Here is a 16,087-nt window from a genome sequence, read left to right as displayed (position 1 = left end):
ATAATGACTGTAGGAATGCCCTTTATCTCTACGTCCTTTCCACTCAGATGATTTAGCACAACCATCAAACAAAGCGGCCACTTCTTAAGTTCATACTTAATTTGGAAAAGTCTGTTGCGTGCAAAATTGCTAACCCAGCCTATCAGTATGCCCAGATGTTCTTTCGGTAGATGTTCAGGCAAAATGGGAGTTTTTTCAGCATCTGTTTAAAATATTGCTTAGATAATCTCCATAGCAGTGCCACATTTTTCTATGAAAATGCTAGAATTTCAGATGGCTCTAGTTTAGGCTGTTTTCATCAGCATCATCAGAAACTGTTTATGTCCTTGTAGATATATATTTCCAGAGCTTTTCTCCATGCTATTTTTGAGGAATAGTTTTGTACATAAGCTTTTATACACAACAAACCTGAACGAGACCACACATGTGCAAACATTTTACATCTGTAACATTCATCTCTGTGCACGCATACTAGTAGAAATAGCCACTTTAAACTATTAGATACACTACTGGTATGGGACTTGAGGTGGGTATCGCCTCTGAATGTTATCACTCCTATTACCCACGATTATGATCGGAGTAAGCCCAGATGGGTGCTGCCTTGGTCCGAACAGCAGACCTGATTTCAAATTTCCAGACTCTTTTTTCTATATGGTCGCCCTCAGTAACGTCCCACAAGTGTGGTCAGATAAGGCCAAGACAGAGCAACATAACCTAATGGATATTCGAAGCCTCCTGGTATGCATATGGTTGCACTCAATATGGTTGTTAATTAAACTCTCAAGATCTTCTTTTGTTGTAAATACATTTATCTCTGTCCACAATTGCAAAGTACATCTGCCCAACTTGACCTACACCAATCCAAGATGGTGTCCCCGCTCCACCTCTTCTGTTGACTAGAGGTTGGACTTTCACCATCTTTGGTTCACACTATACAAAAAGAGGACAAGACATCATACAGATACAGACTGCATCAACGCTGATCCTTCTGACGTCTGACAGTGGCTGCTTACCAATACAGCAGTACATACTCTCCCCTAACGTCGCCAAGGATTTTGACATAAGTACTCCTCAACTTTTTCCTAGCTCCTTTCAAGTTGACGTTTCTCCTCTGCCATAATAGTGATGTATGATCGGCATTCACCATGATCTTTTAAAATTTTCCCTTCCAGGGAAGCTCCCCCCAAAAACATACAAAGTCTGGTACTTGGTTGGGCATAGGAGGTATTTATCACACACATCTTTTCAGACCCACTCATGATGTTTCCAACTTGTACTTCCTCAATTCTATTAGATTATCCCACTATAGTAGCAACCAAATTAATCTTTTTCCATGCTTCTTTAGTTGCTCAACTACTATTCTACTATTATTGAAAAACTTGACAACAGTAATCCCCCACAAATGACTCTTATGCTCTAAAATCACAATTTTACCTAATATACTCAAATACGAACCTATAACTATCAGATTTTAGATTTCTGATTACTCTCATTACTCAGAACAAGTACAAGTGCTGACTGGGGAAACCCACCCCTGATTCGAAATCAAATGACTACTCAAGGTATACACAACTTGTCGGTCCTGGCATAAATCCACTTACATGCCTGTGCCACTATAGACCTCCTATAGTTGATACGACCATAGTCACTTTTGACATTGTATGCTTTATATTTTTACACATACCTCTTTATCTCTGAATCTTTGAGTGATCCGACACCCTCCCATCTCTCATGGTTTGTATTCATGTGTGCTCTACCACAGAAATAGGAAGGTGTGATTACTTCTCATGAGTGCAGTGTCACACTTGTGTGATCACCAGATTCTATGTAAACTTACTCTAGTTCTAATCAGAAATTATGTTATTTCTATTTCTGTCTTGTATTGCCTTTCTTTGATGTGGCCGTCTCTGCCTTTTATACTATGCTTTTTTAACTGACGTGATTTTTTATCTATCTTGTACAAATTACCTTTAATTTTCAATGATAAATTAACATGAAAACTGCCTTAACAAAGCTCTATGCTTGAGAGCCACTTTATAGGGCGAAATATGTGTTGCCTGACCCAGAAGGGTTTGTATATAAAAATATAGCTGCCCAGTAGCAATAATAAATAGAAACGTGCATTATATGAGCTGTCCACATTTTTCTTCTAAAACATAGGGGCATATTTACAAGCCCCTTGTGCACACTTGTGCCACAGTAGCATTATTTTTTATGCCAATGTGGCGTTAGGTATGCATTTCTGATGCACCATACCTCGAAAGTGGCGTAATGCTTGCATTGCAACACTTTGACACCCCTTGTGCCACATTATGCCTGCGCCAGACATAATGTATGCAAGGGGGCCGTTCCGGTGCTGGGAGGCCCCAAAAAAATGGTGCAGCGAAATTTACAACATTTTACTGCGCTATTTTTTGTGTAATTTTTAACACTTGCTCAGAGCAGGCGTTAAAATGACACACCCATTATGTTCAATGGGCCTCCCTGTGGCTTGCTGCACTAGAATCAACATTTTGGACGCTTGTGTAGCAAAGCCCCACAATAGAGTAAAAAATTATGACACTATTGTGCTAACGACCACCAGGGTGCGCCGTATTGTAAGTATGGTGTAACCATGGTGTCATTAGGTGTCGTTAGGAGGGTGAAAGAAAAGTGGTGTATCATCTATGAGGTGCCACTTTCTTGCAAATATGCCCCATAGTGTTTACAACTATAAATGTACACAGGTTTAAGCATTTTCACTACAATGTTTCATGGCATATGCATCACTCAGGTTCCCAATTTTGTCCCTAACTAGGTTTAAAGGCTTTTCCCTCGATTGGATGCCCAGCCATGCTCCAAGCTATAACTGTTTTGGGTAAGTCAGGGTGCTCTTTCAGTAATAGCTCTTTACATTTTTGCCCAAATAGCTGATATGTGTAAAGCGATGAAATATGTTCGCGGATGCTTGAAAACTAAAATTTCTCTCACAGGTGGTTTAACAGCCAGATATGGAAAGTTACCAGGCATACTAAAGTTAATACCGAAAGTGGTACCAAATGCATACATTAACCAAGACTATTCAGACCTCTACAGGATGGGGCATTGAAGAGAGCAGTACAGTCTGTGAAAAGGTCACAAAATGTAAATGGATGACTTTTGGGAGCTACATCCTAGCAATGAGCTCCCTCTTGCAACTGAGATAAAGTGAGTGAGAGGAGAGTTGTTCAGTTGTCCATGTGCTTGCAGTGAACTACTCCTTGGCAGGAATCCCTTTCTTATTCGAGGAAAGAAAATGTAAAATGTAATAGTGCAACAGAGCAGACGGCGGCCAAAATCAATAACACATATTTGATTACACGCATATGAAAAATTGACCAGTCAGCCACAGGTTTTCAGAGATTGATCTACACCTTTTATACTTCATCCCTCACACCTTACTTATTTGTCGATTAAACAAACAACAATTTACACGTTGAGCTTTCAAATACTGTTATTACAGCGATTAGATTCACAGCTACAGATATGAACACTTACAGCCATTCGAGTTTATGGAGATCTTGGAAAACTCCTGGCTTCAGCGATGTGATCAGATTATAACTCAGATACCTGAAATACATGGAAAACACAAAACATGTATTGAGCGAAATCAGTAGCTAGCAACATATGAAAACATAGTGACGGAAAGGGTATTATGGAATCATACTTCTTCCACTTCTAGAGTCATCCTTGTTTGTTTGTCGCCTATATCCATTTAATGGAGATATTTGATTTTTGTATTTCTAAATGTGTTACAAGTGAGGGATCTTAGGTCTGAATTTGCTGTTTTAAGATTACTGAATCCTCATTATGAGTGCCCTTTTATTTCCAATAGGGCTAATAGCAACAGTTACCAGCCCCATCGGAATTATACGTGTTTTTACTTGGCAGCAGAAAAGAACTTTGGATGAAAGAATGGCCTAAAGTTAGGAATTGCTTAGGGAATCACACCAGGAATTATTCAGTCGCCAGTGGTTTCTTATTTCTTAGTAGACTATCACGGCCCAATTCGTAATGGGCTGTATTTTCTCTTCCCCAGAGTTATGGGTATCCAAATATCACATACTCTGAGGGTGGAGAAAATCCTTCCCATTGGCTACTCGTAATGATAGACTATGTATGGTTCCTTGAGGAATGATTAATTAAATTCACACTGTAATTATGTTATCGTTAATTATGCCACTTTGGGTAGTAATATAATGACTGTCAGATACATCATCCGAGGCTATAACAAGTATAATAGACAGGAGAGCTTCCCACAAACCAGCATCAGTTGTGGCATGAAACTGGGCTGTGTGTTTCTTCTGTAGTTTACACAAGTCCTCTTGGAATTCTCATACTTTAGAATTCTTCACAATTGGTTTTGGACACCTCAGCACCTGCACACAATAAGTACTCTGTCACATTCAAAGGCCGGAGATGCTGACAGACAGACTGTGATTTATTGCACATTATGGGCCAGATGTAGGTAGCCTTTTGCGCCTCGCAAACGGCGAAAAACGCTGTTTGCGAGGCTCAAAATGCCTCACGCAATGCAGAATCGCATTTTGCGAGTCGATACCGACTTGCAAAATGTGATTCCGACTCGCAAATAGGAAGGGGTGTTCCCTTCCTATTTGCAACGGCATCACGATGTAGAGTTGATTTGTGACCGCAAAAGTGGTCGCAAACCAACTCGCAGTTACCATCCACTTGAAGTGGATGGTAACTCATTCGCAAATGGGAAGGGGTCCCCATGGGACCCCTTCCCCTTTGTGAATGCAAAAAATAATATTTTTCAGAGCAGGCAGTGGTCCTATGGACCACTGCCTACTCTGAAAAAAACCGTACTAAATGGTTTCGGTAATTTTTCTTTTTGCAGCTCGTTTTCCTTTAAGGAAAACGGGCTGCAAAAAGATTTTAAAAAACTGCTTTATTTAAAAGCAGTCACGGACATGGTGGTCTGCCGTCTCCAGCAGGCCACCATCCCCGTGAGTGCCTAGACTCGCTATGGGGTCGCAAACTGCGACCCACCTCATAAATATTCATGAGGTGGGATTTTGCGCCCCCATAGCGAGTCGCAGAAGGACACCTTTCTGCATACCAGTTTGCGAGTTGCAATTTGCGAGTCGGAAGGACTCGCAATTTGCAAGTCGCTAATTCTTTTGTACTTACATCTGGCCCTATATGAGGATGTGTGGTTAGTAGGCAATTCCGGGTTGAAGTGTAGTCTATCCTAGCAGCTACTAAGGATATCACAAAGATGCCATCTGTCTGTTTGGCTAGCTTGCATGATATGTCTGAGTGTCTACTGCCAACTATGCAGAGATGCCAGATGGTGAAATGTGAGGGAGTAATTTATGCACTGGATGATCAAAATAATGCAATATGACTTAATATAAAACGCCTTTCTCAATCCCTTGTGGGGAACTGGGTCTTTTCTTTGATGCTGTAATGGGAGTCTTCTCACTGTTCTCTTCTGATGATCAAGAAATATCAATATATGTGGTGTTACAAAATTTGGTTTTGCCTGTGTGATATGTAGCACTCATGTATATCGCTTTCATATGGGACTGTGGTGAGGGCTAAACTAATTATGTATGTATGGTCAATATCCTTACTTGCCCTTGCTCAGTCTCTGGTTAGATTTGGTTAAATGTTGGAAAGTGGTTTATTAGTAGTGAGAAGTAGGGACCTACCACTAGTAATAAGGCCCCAAAGAGAATAAAAAAGGTTCAGTCAGTGTCTCTGTAATTAATCCTTTGCTCAACCCCTGGTAGTTGGCTACGAGCAGGCAGGTTTAACTTAGGAGACAGGTGTGTAAAGATTTTGAAAACATCAATACACTAAACAGGTAAGACAAAAACACACCATACAAATCCAACACCAATTTATGAAACATAGGAAACATTTTTATCTTTAAAATGACACAAAATGACAAAAAATCTGTGAAAGGAACAGGAGATATGACTTTTTAAAGAATAAATAAAAAATGTGCTTTCTAGTGCTTAAAAACCAATAGCGCCAACTGGGAACATCTGGTCACGATGGAACAGGACCAAGTCACAATTTGAGGCCCACTATTATGGAGCCCTGCTTGGATACACTGAGTGTGAGGCGTCGGTCAAAGTTTTACCTTCTTACTTAGTTATTTTTCTGGAGATTTTACTCTTGTTGTCGGGCGAGGTTCTTTGGCAGGCTGGGATCTGATATAACGTTGTCAGCTTGGCTCAACACGAGCTCCCGGTTAACTCCTGGAAGTCTTGTTGAGGGGGAAAGCTCTGGAACTTAATAGGGACGACCCTGAGTTTCAGGCCAGGTCGCCGTTTGATGTCGGTGGCTTGACCCTCATCGATGGGTCGGTCACCTTATGGAGCTTTTTTTCAAAAGTCCTCCATTCTTTTCCAAACTTCTGGCTCTCCGTCCAAAAGTACTCCTTTACGTCTCCAGTGGTCCACAACACCAATCCAAGGGTCAAGAAGCTCTGAGATGGTCCTTGAGCTGTTGGAACTACTTTCCACAGAGTGCACCTGACAAATCCTCAAAAGTCCAGTTGAAGGTGGTTAGTTGGGTCCTTTTTGGTGGGGATGTTGCAGGTGAAGCTCTTTTAATCTGTTGCTCCCAGGGATTGCACTCCTTCCCTCTCTTGAAGCCAAGCAAAGTCTTTAGACCTGTAGTTCCTCAGTGCGCAGCATGTGCAGTTACACAGAGTGCAGTCCTTTGGGGTGCAGACCAGAGTTCCAGCAAGGCAGTCCTTTTTTAACTTTTAGTTTAGGCAGTGACCTGAGTTGCGTGGCAACTCTCCCATATTTATTCAGTATTCTTGGGCTGACAAGCAGGCCAGTGGGGTGCAGGGTGCCACCCTCTGGGGTGACCACTTCCTGCAAAGAGTGGCAAAAATCAATCCCAGGAGACACCATTCTTTCCAAATCCAAGATGGAGACCATACTTGGGGTTGGGATCTGGATAGGTCATCCCACTGGTGTGGACTAATTTCCCTAACACTCCCCCTCCAGCCCCTCTGCTAATCTAATGACATGGGCTTCCATCTGTCTAGGGTGGCAGGATGTGTGGGTGAGCCTGAAGTCTGTCCTGTCAATCCTTCTTTCAAGACCAGTTTGGCTACCCAGCCCCCTTCCTGACTTTTGTTCTGCAGCTTGCAGATCTCCATCCACCAGGTGTCCCTTTGTCTCAATGCAGGCCACTTCACACTTCATTAAGGCAGGTAGGCTCAGCCTGGCAGATGCTGGCCAATCAGAGAGGCGCTACTGGAAGACTGCATTTTGGTTTACAGAAAAGAAAGTTCTGTAACTTTGTTCTGTAATAGTTATAACAAATCTACTAGTGGCAAATTGTTGGATTTATTCTAAGTATTATTTTAACTCAAAGAATGACAATTGTAGCTCTTTCCTAGGGATAGTAATACTTTAATACAATTTTCCTATGTTAGCCTATGAAGCTATTGTACTACAATGGGGAGAAACAAAATTGGCAGTTTTCCCTCACCAGGGCATGTAAAACATCTGTTATAATATCCCTGCGTATAGTTACAAGGCACCCTACCCCTTGGGCACCTGGGGGCACCTTAGGGTTAACATATGTAAAAATGTGGTAGTTTGAGACTTTGGAAGTACCTTTTATTCCAAAGTCCATATAGTTTACTAATCCCATTGGGCCTCTCATCCTTTATGCCCTATTATATAATTGGGACCTACTGGTAGGTTGTCATGCAAATTACCATAGTGCCTAATTTGCATGCACTTTTAATCAGAGCACAGGCCATGGGTCAGGTTAGCAGACCTCAGGGCACCCTCAGAATCACAAACCAGCATCTAGGGGTCGAACATGGAGGCAAAAAAGTGGGGGAACACTGCAAAAAGACCTGGTTTCTCACAATATGTGCAAAATGACTGCTTCATCCAGGAATTTCAATTTTAAGTCAAGGTATGGTGGACTCTGAAGTCTAGGATATATGCCAAACTGTTAATTGTACTGAACTTATGAAAATTCTAATAAAAGATTCTTGCAACAAAAGCAAGCTAAGACATGTTTAGTTAAACAATAAGACAAGACAAATAAACCAGTGATTACATTGTTATTTACGGAACTGTTCCAACTTTTAAACAGAAATGGAAAATAGTTATGATCCTCAGCTGTGAGTTGCTGTGAGTAAGCTCCCACAAAGAATAATCAATATCACCCACAGAGGTATACTAGTTTGTGCATGTCTGGCAGCTTGGAATAAACTGTACATTGTCAGAAGAGGTATATATGGTATGGCTACCACAGTTTTTTTCCTCAAAATGTTTATATACCCTCCGTGCTATATATGTTGTACCATACTCCTTCAGATCACATGACCACCTATAGAATGGAAGTCTCTATCTTGATCTGGTTTACTTCCCACTACTCAACATATAACTGCAGGTTTTAAATCCATACTCCCTTCCTATTATTTGAACCAATAACAATTATATTGAAGCATTGCATCAAGGCCTTATTGGAAAGAGAAATTTAGACTTCTAAGCTAAATTCACCTCTGAATATGATCATCATTGGACCCAAAAAATAAATAATATAAGCAAGGGCATAATCTAATTAGCTTCTTACTTCATGTGTTACTACAAGTTCTAATCTCCAATATATGAACATTTCTTCAAATAAAAAGATACATAGGGGCCTCATATAGTGGACAAAAAAAGAGAAACCTATCACCTATATTTACCTACAGATAATTTCATCATCAACCTCAACTCATTCGACTTGAGGGAAAAGATCCAAAACGGTTCCCTTTCTCCAAGTGTGATGATTTCTGGTTTGGTACAATGTTGGGTCTCTTTTTCCAGGCTCTACTATTTTAAGTCCAACTCAGTGTGTTCTTCTTTAATGCAATGCTCCTCTAAAAGTGCAAGCATTTTCTTTGTGCGTATCGCAGATTTGTGTACCATAAATCTGATCATCACTTTCCTCCCCATTTCTCCTACATATCTTAAACCAAAAGGACATAGGATCAAATACACAACACTGCGGCTTAAACAATTTGTCATCTCCTTAAGATATATGTGGTAGGCATTATGTTCCCAGTTTTCCATCACAATCACCACCTCGCAAGCATGACACATGGTCTACATTGATTTATTCCACTGAAACATACGTTTTCCTTTACTTGAGACCTCCCCAGCAGGGACACATCGAGGAAGGCTATACAATATAGTCTCATTGCTGTATTGTCAAGCAAATTACTGGGTGGAGATGACTAGCCCTACTATTGAGTTTATATGTATTTGACTTTGGATGTTGATGTGAATGTGAGAAAGGAGTGGGGTTTGTTTTGATGAAGTATTATGTTTTTATTACATTGATGAAATTATAAGATGTACTGTGCAACTGATATTGTTATAACTATTATTGTAAAATTGATGAAGAATATAAAAATATAAAAGATAGTAATGATTTACTTTTGTATGGAAATAATAGAAGGTTTTTGCAAAATATGATTGTGTCTATTTTGGATTATTTCCAGGTAAGAATTACACAGATCAAGCGGGAATTTTGGTAATATAAAATGACATCCATATTTAAATGAATGTTTTATGCATTCAAGATTATATATGAAGTTGTTAACGTTGGACTTGATAGGAGTATATTAACAGGATACAACAGATTTTACGTTTCTTTTCAAACTATGCTCCTGAATGCAACTAGTAAAAACTGTCCCTTTGCAGTTTTTTTTAACAACTTGCGAAGTTATGCAATGCTTAGCTACCCACTATTCTGAAATAAGTACATAAGCACTCTTGTAACACTATCTACCACTCTCCAGTGAATGAAATAAGCTTTATTGACTTGATTGTTTAAAACTATATAATAAACACATACCACAAAATAATTCTGTTTCTTATCATTATAAAAACTATTTTAAATATTGCTAAAGGGTAAAAATGTAAATTACAACAGGACCAACTTTTATGTGAATCTGTGCCTGTATAGTATGTTGTGGTAGACAATAGATACACCAATAGGTTTTACACTGGATTTTATCCAGAAGCTAAAACAAGTTGGAGTGAAAGGCCAGGTGTCCATAGAAGACTGCTAGAATAAGCTTGGCTTTAGTGACTCTGAGTATGGCTTCAGCTGTTGGACTGTATAGCTGCGAGTTAAGTTTGCAAAGCACAAACATTAGATTGTTGGCTTTATTTCTTTATATGTTTTCTATGAATGTTAAATGTGCAGTGACTGAAAGCTAGACACCCAGGTAGTTATATGCTACAATGTATCCTATTGTGAGTTGGCCCAAGTACCAGCGCTGGGTTCATTTGTAGTTTGATCTGCTAAATGCCATCACTTTGGTTTTGTCTACATTCACTTGCAGTTTATTGTGCAAGTTATACTTGTGCAGTTTGTCCAGGGTTTGCTGCATTCCAATTTTGGTGCAGTTAAAAATGACCACATCATCTGCATACTGTATAAACTGTATGTGTCCCAAGCCATGTGGAAAAGAGTTGGCTTTCGAAATTGTGCTACCTATATCTGAAGTATACACTTAAAAAGCCTGATGATGCTCAAATTGAACAGTCACATATTTCCAGAATTGGATGAGGATGGTTAGGGTCTGTTCAAATGGGTTTAACACTGAAGTGCTGATATTTGGAATAGTCAGCAATACCAAACTGCTATTGTCATTGCCTGTCATTGGGGAATCCATGCAAAATCTTGCTTGCCCCTATTTTGTTCATCCCATCAATAGTCAAAGGGTCGAAACTCTGCAAGTTCAGTGAACTTATTCTGATACTTGAGGCTGGCGGTCATCAGACCATCAGCCTGCCTTGGCGGTCTTACCGCTGCGGAGCCAGCAGTAAAGACCGCCTCATCACAAGTTGTGGAGTTTGGCAGAAGCCAAACCTCCACAACGTTGCCTGGCTCACCGGTGTAGTCACACCGTCGCGGCCGGCGGTGAGCACCTTCAACAAGTTGGCAGGCCTCAGCCTGCCGGCCGGATTACAAGGCTGCAGACCGCCGGACTTTCTGTGGTGGTCACCCCGCCACGAAAAACCTGTCAGTAACGCACCAGGTGACAGGAATCCCCATTCCTGTCGCCGGCACACATGTCCCCACTCCTCCATGCAACACACACTTACAACCCCCCCACCCCTCCAAACACGCTCAAAGACCTCCCTACCGTGCACATCCATCCAAACACCCACACCTGCACTAACACTAACATACACACACCCCCAGTCACACATTCACACCCCCTCTGCTAACAATCACACCTCCTTCCTCCCCCTGCACCGCATTCATACACTCACCCGCTCTCCCCATTCACTCACACAAACACATGCACACGCACACATGCATCCACAAACACCCCACACCTCCCCCATCCACATTCACACCCCCAACCCCTCCACGCATACATATATTCACACACTCCCTCCTCTGCATAAGCACACTTGCACCCCCACTAACTTGCAGACTTGCACACATGCACCCACATTCGGACACATACACGCACACTCCACACACATGCACCCAACACTCCCCCCCTCTTTCAGATGATCACTTACCTTCTCTGTCGAGGAGGTTGTCCAGGAAGGGATAGGTCCTGGCTGTCTTCCACCACGCCAGCAAGATTCCGCCAAGCGCTATTACAGCTTGTAATACACCGGGCCGAGTCTTGCTGCCGAGGTGGTGCTGGTGGTGCAACCACCTCTTCAGTAGTCGTACTTCTGCCCATAAATGGGTGGAAGTCCTCTAATCACTCCAAATAAGGTGGTCAGCAGACCGCTAGCATTGGCAGTCTGCTGGCTGCAGGGGCAAAGACCACCGAAGTCATAATGAGGGTCTAAGCCTCCAGAAGTGTGTGGCATATGTATGCAGTGCAGTTGGCTTAAAGGTAACAATAGCTATAACAAGCCAACTCTTATATATGGGGCCTTGAATTAAGATATGTGAATGCATCAGTTTTAGATTGGGCTAGAGTTTTGAGAAAGAGGGCTGCCATGGAGGCACAGCTGATATCTAGGATACTGGCAAGACACATAGCGCCATGTGGCAAGGTGCAAGGCCCTGGCGGTGTGAAAAATATCGACGCATCGTCTGTGTGCACCCGGAGATACCGACGCACACCTCCCTGTTTTCCACGAATCTTTTCCTCTGCAGTCCCTTGCGGATAATTTAGTCGCAAACCAGGTACTTAGTGCTTGCAAGAGACACTTATTGCTTTTAAGAACTTAAGACTCTTTTTATCATTCTCCAAAGTGATATTTCCGCGTGTACTTATCAAACCTTGACCGTTTTGACCTTATTTCATCCAGATAAATCTTCTATATTTTTCTAAACCTGTGTGGTGTATTTTTGTGGTGTTTATACTGTGTTATTGCATGGCTTATTGTACACATACTTTACACTTTGCCTTCTAAGTGAAGCCTGACTGCTCAGTGCCAAGCTACCAAAGGGTGGGTACAGGACAACTTGGATTGTAAGTGACTTACCCTGACTAGAGAGAGGGTCCTTGCTTGGACAGGGAGTAACCTGACTGCCACCCAAAGACCCCATTTCTAACAGTGATCTTTTGTAAATAGTCAGTGAATGCCTCTGAGAACCCATTTAGCTTTGGGCAATTCTACTCCGTATGACAGAATACTGTGTCTGGTTTGGAGCATCTGGGACACGTGGTAGAGCCAGCAGTATGAATGCAGATTTGTTTTCTAGGTGTGAGGTATGTTCTATGTAAACAATTAAATTGAATGGACTTGAAGCGGTGTTTCTAGATACTTTATGTGTATACAATAGTAGACTATTTGAATAAGTCTCCTTCACTGAATCAAATTACACACACGTTCGGTCCCAACCTATTATGCATAAGTCAGAAGTTCTGTGTCAGAACCCTCCCATGTACCATGGAATGTGGTACTAGTCTGTGATATTGAAAGGACTGACCCCTGAGCAGGCCACTGTTTTTGATTAGGTCTTTTAGAGACTGGAATGTGCCCAAGTGGAAAAAGCCACGAAATGTCAACCCAATAGCACTAGTGCCCAACCCATTGATGTGAGAGCAATGTCGGGTCACTGTTGGAGTGACAGCAGAGCTCTAGATGTCATTGTCGGAATCTATGCTACCATTCCATTGCCATGTCATGCAAGTTAGAATGTATTATTGCGTAGGAGTCCACCCTCCCATCAAAAGATCAGTTAGTGTACCATCCATGAGCTATGCCTTTGCCAGCCCCATGTTATAGTCATTCTTCTCCTCAATCTGTCTGGTGATCCACTGAAGCTCTGCTTCCAAATAATATAACTCTAAATCTGGATCACCCAGCCATCCATATTCTTTTGGCAGCTTTAATTTATACATCATAACTCTGTTACTGGAAGCATGTCAAAAAAGGACTTTGAATAGCGGCGCTGGCAGTGGGACTAAGAAATCAGACTAATCACCAAGTGGCTTTGTATAAGCTACATGGCAATCAACCTTATTGTGCTGTCCCACCTTGCTTGCACGGTATTCTCTCTATAATGTTTACTTGTGTAAGCTCTGCAAGTTCAGTCCAAGCCAAGCTGCAGCTCCATTTGCCCAGACCTTCTGTTGCTGTCTCGCATTCAGCAGGGCAGTGAAATACCTGCTACCTCTCATAGGTCTGGCAATCCTTGCCTACAAGCAATACAGCTCTGCCTCCCATTTTGAGGCAGAGCAATTAATGCACTGGCAGCTTGGGGCCTAGGTTGGAAGGAACTTTCTAATCCACATTGTCTGTGTACTGCAGTGAACCCTTGTCTTCCTTTGTAGGCTTGCGGCGAGTCCTTCTGTTCTGTTCACTGTCTCAGTGTTCATGAAATCTGGGGAAGCTAGGGACAAACTTCAGAAGTGAACTATAATACAAATTAGGACAATTCTCTGCAAAATGTGCATCTGTTCTATTAAAATAGATCTGGGGTGCTCTATATTTTAATGGCTAAAATATAGTACACCAGAATCTGTTTTATTAAGGGTATCTATGGTAATGTTAAAAACATTGTGTTGGGATGATGAGGATAATTAGTGGCCCTCCATTTACTGCTTGACATGTTTTGGTTGCATGTCATAGGCCACATATAGGGTCTGTTAGAAATTGGGTTACTGTTTTACAGAGGTTTGTACCCTGTCCAAGCAGAACCACAATCCTAGTCAGGGTAAGCCACAAACACACCCTAGGTTAACCTATACTCACCCTTTGGTAGCTCGGCACAGAGCAATCAGACTTAACTTAAGAGCCAATGTGTAAAAGGCCATGAGCCAGGACCCTAAATAGGCCATTGGTACCACTCGAGGGATGGATTCTAACATTTGTTTTGCAAGGTATGGATGTGTATAGATGGAAAATATGTGATAGCAAGTTATCACACTTTGCCTTTTGCCTGATATTATTGGATTAGCAACCATAGCTAAAAAAGAGGATAGTTTTCATATTTTTGACAAATAGCATACAAATTCATCTTAATATGTGGAAAAATAAACATAATTCCACCCGATTAATTAAATTAATTAATTAAATTCAATATAATTCAAAAACAATTATGATTATTAATTGCAATATTCACAATATAGTTCATAAAATAATAACAATAAAACTTAATTATATTCCTTATATATTGATATAGATTATATGCATAATTTTTCAATTACAATTTAAAAAAATAGTTGCCACATCTTACGTAGTATGTCTTGTGTGAACATAAACACAATTTTATCATCCACATTCGTCATCATCTTCTTCTGAATGGGTGTCATCATTCTTTGCTTCTGTTTGATTTTCACAGGTGGGAAGTCTGCACGTCAGCGCCCTTGAGGTTATTTAGACATTGGACATGTTGGATGTTTGCAGTTCCTAATGCAGTTGCAAGCTAGTAGATCTAATACAGCCTGAGGTGCTGGCTACCCCTCCATTCAGTCCACTGCCAGTTGCTCTGCTCGCTTGTGGTTTTCCATCTTCCATACTCTCCCAACTGGAGTAGGTGACTATGGATCATTCAAAAGACATCTCACTTATAGTGGTTTGATAATTTGCACATTTTGCATGTTTCTTCAGACAGTCCCTTCAAGGTGGAGGTTCATGACTGTCTATCTCAAACTTCTTTGCGCAGAATAGGTGACATCTCAAGCCATTCGCATGATGAACCGAAGAATGAGGGGCATACAGCAAGCACAAGAATTGCTCCAGTTTGTCCATTAGTTCTTCAGAGAGACCTTATTTGTCTCCAAGCTGCAAAAATGTTTCCTGTGTATGTCTGTTGGCAGACAGGATTTTGAATGCACTTCCTTTTCCTTTTCCTGCAAATGCACTTACTGTGTCACATCCAGTAAATGTATGGAGACCTATCATAGCTCGAGAAACATTTTCACCAAGAGTTGAAGCTATTTTCCCAATGTCAAGGACTTGCATGCATATTTTATTATCACAGTTCAGAAACAACATAGCCATGTTTCTGTTATGGAATCCCAAAAGCATTATAAACACATCGGTGTCATCTGAGCTTCTCAGTACTGCCTCATAACCCTCATTAGCAGCGTGTGCAGCATGTAGCAACAGATGACCATCTGCTTCTTTATGTGCAGTGTTGATATCTGGCACTTTGTGGCTCCCTTCAAATGTGATTTTGTGGCATTTATCTTCACAGTTTGCAAACAGTGTTTTATTCTCAAGTTTTACAAAATGCTCTGGTTTCTGCCATTCATTAACAAGAATTGCGATGAGAGTTGTTTTATTCCTTATGGGGCTTAGGAATGTCCTCCACTGTCTGACAATCTGGGAAGGTGAGATGCTCTGTAACTGGTGCCCGAGTTCTTCTCCTCTGTCATTTCACTATTCTTAATAGACGTCTCATTGTACTTATCAAACACAACATTGTTTCTTTGAGTCCTATTTCCTTCCTACAAAGCCATGCACAAGACAGACATAGCTATCTCACCAAAGTTTGATTCCTCTCCTTTTACTCTCTGAACAAGAACCATACCATCAATCAGTGTGGCTGAATTTCCAGGTATTTCCTCAGCAGGGGTAATGTTTTTAATCAAGTATTTTGCTAAAACAGTTTTTTTTGTCTTTTGCAA

General features: G+C 41.2%; 1 protein-coding gene across 1 annotated transcript in view; it reads right to left on the bottom strand.

The window, feature by feature from the left end:
* RXFP1 (relaxin family peptide receptor 1) overlaps positions 1-16,087 on the bottom strand; it is a 1,416,786-nt gene that overhangs the window by 302,414 nt on the left and 1,098,285 nt on the right. The window contains exon 7 of the mRNA XM_069243319.1: positions 3,517-3,588. Coding sequence (XP_069099420.1) covers positions 3,517-3,588 — 72 coding nt within the window. The remainder of the gene's footprint in view (positions 1-3,516; positions 3,589-16,087) is intronic.

The sequence above is a fragment of the Pleurodeles waltl genome, chromosome 1_2 (genome assembly GCF_031143425.1).
Source record: "Pleurodeles waltl isolate 20211129_DDA chromosome 1_2, aPleWal1.hap1.20221129, whole genome shotgun sequence".
In the NCBI taxonomy this organism is placed as follows: Eukaryota; Metazoa; Chordata; class Amphibia; order Caudata; family Salamandridae; genus Pleurodeles; species Pleurodeles waltl.
The sequence above is the reverse complement of the archived record's forward strand: the minus strand, read 5'-3'. Positions and strand labels throughout refer to the sequence as shown.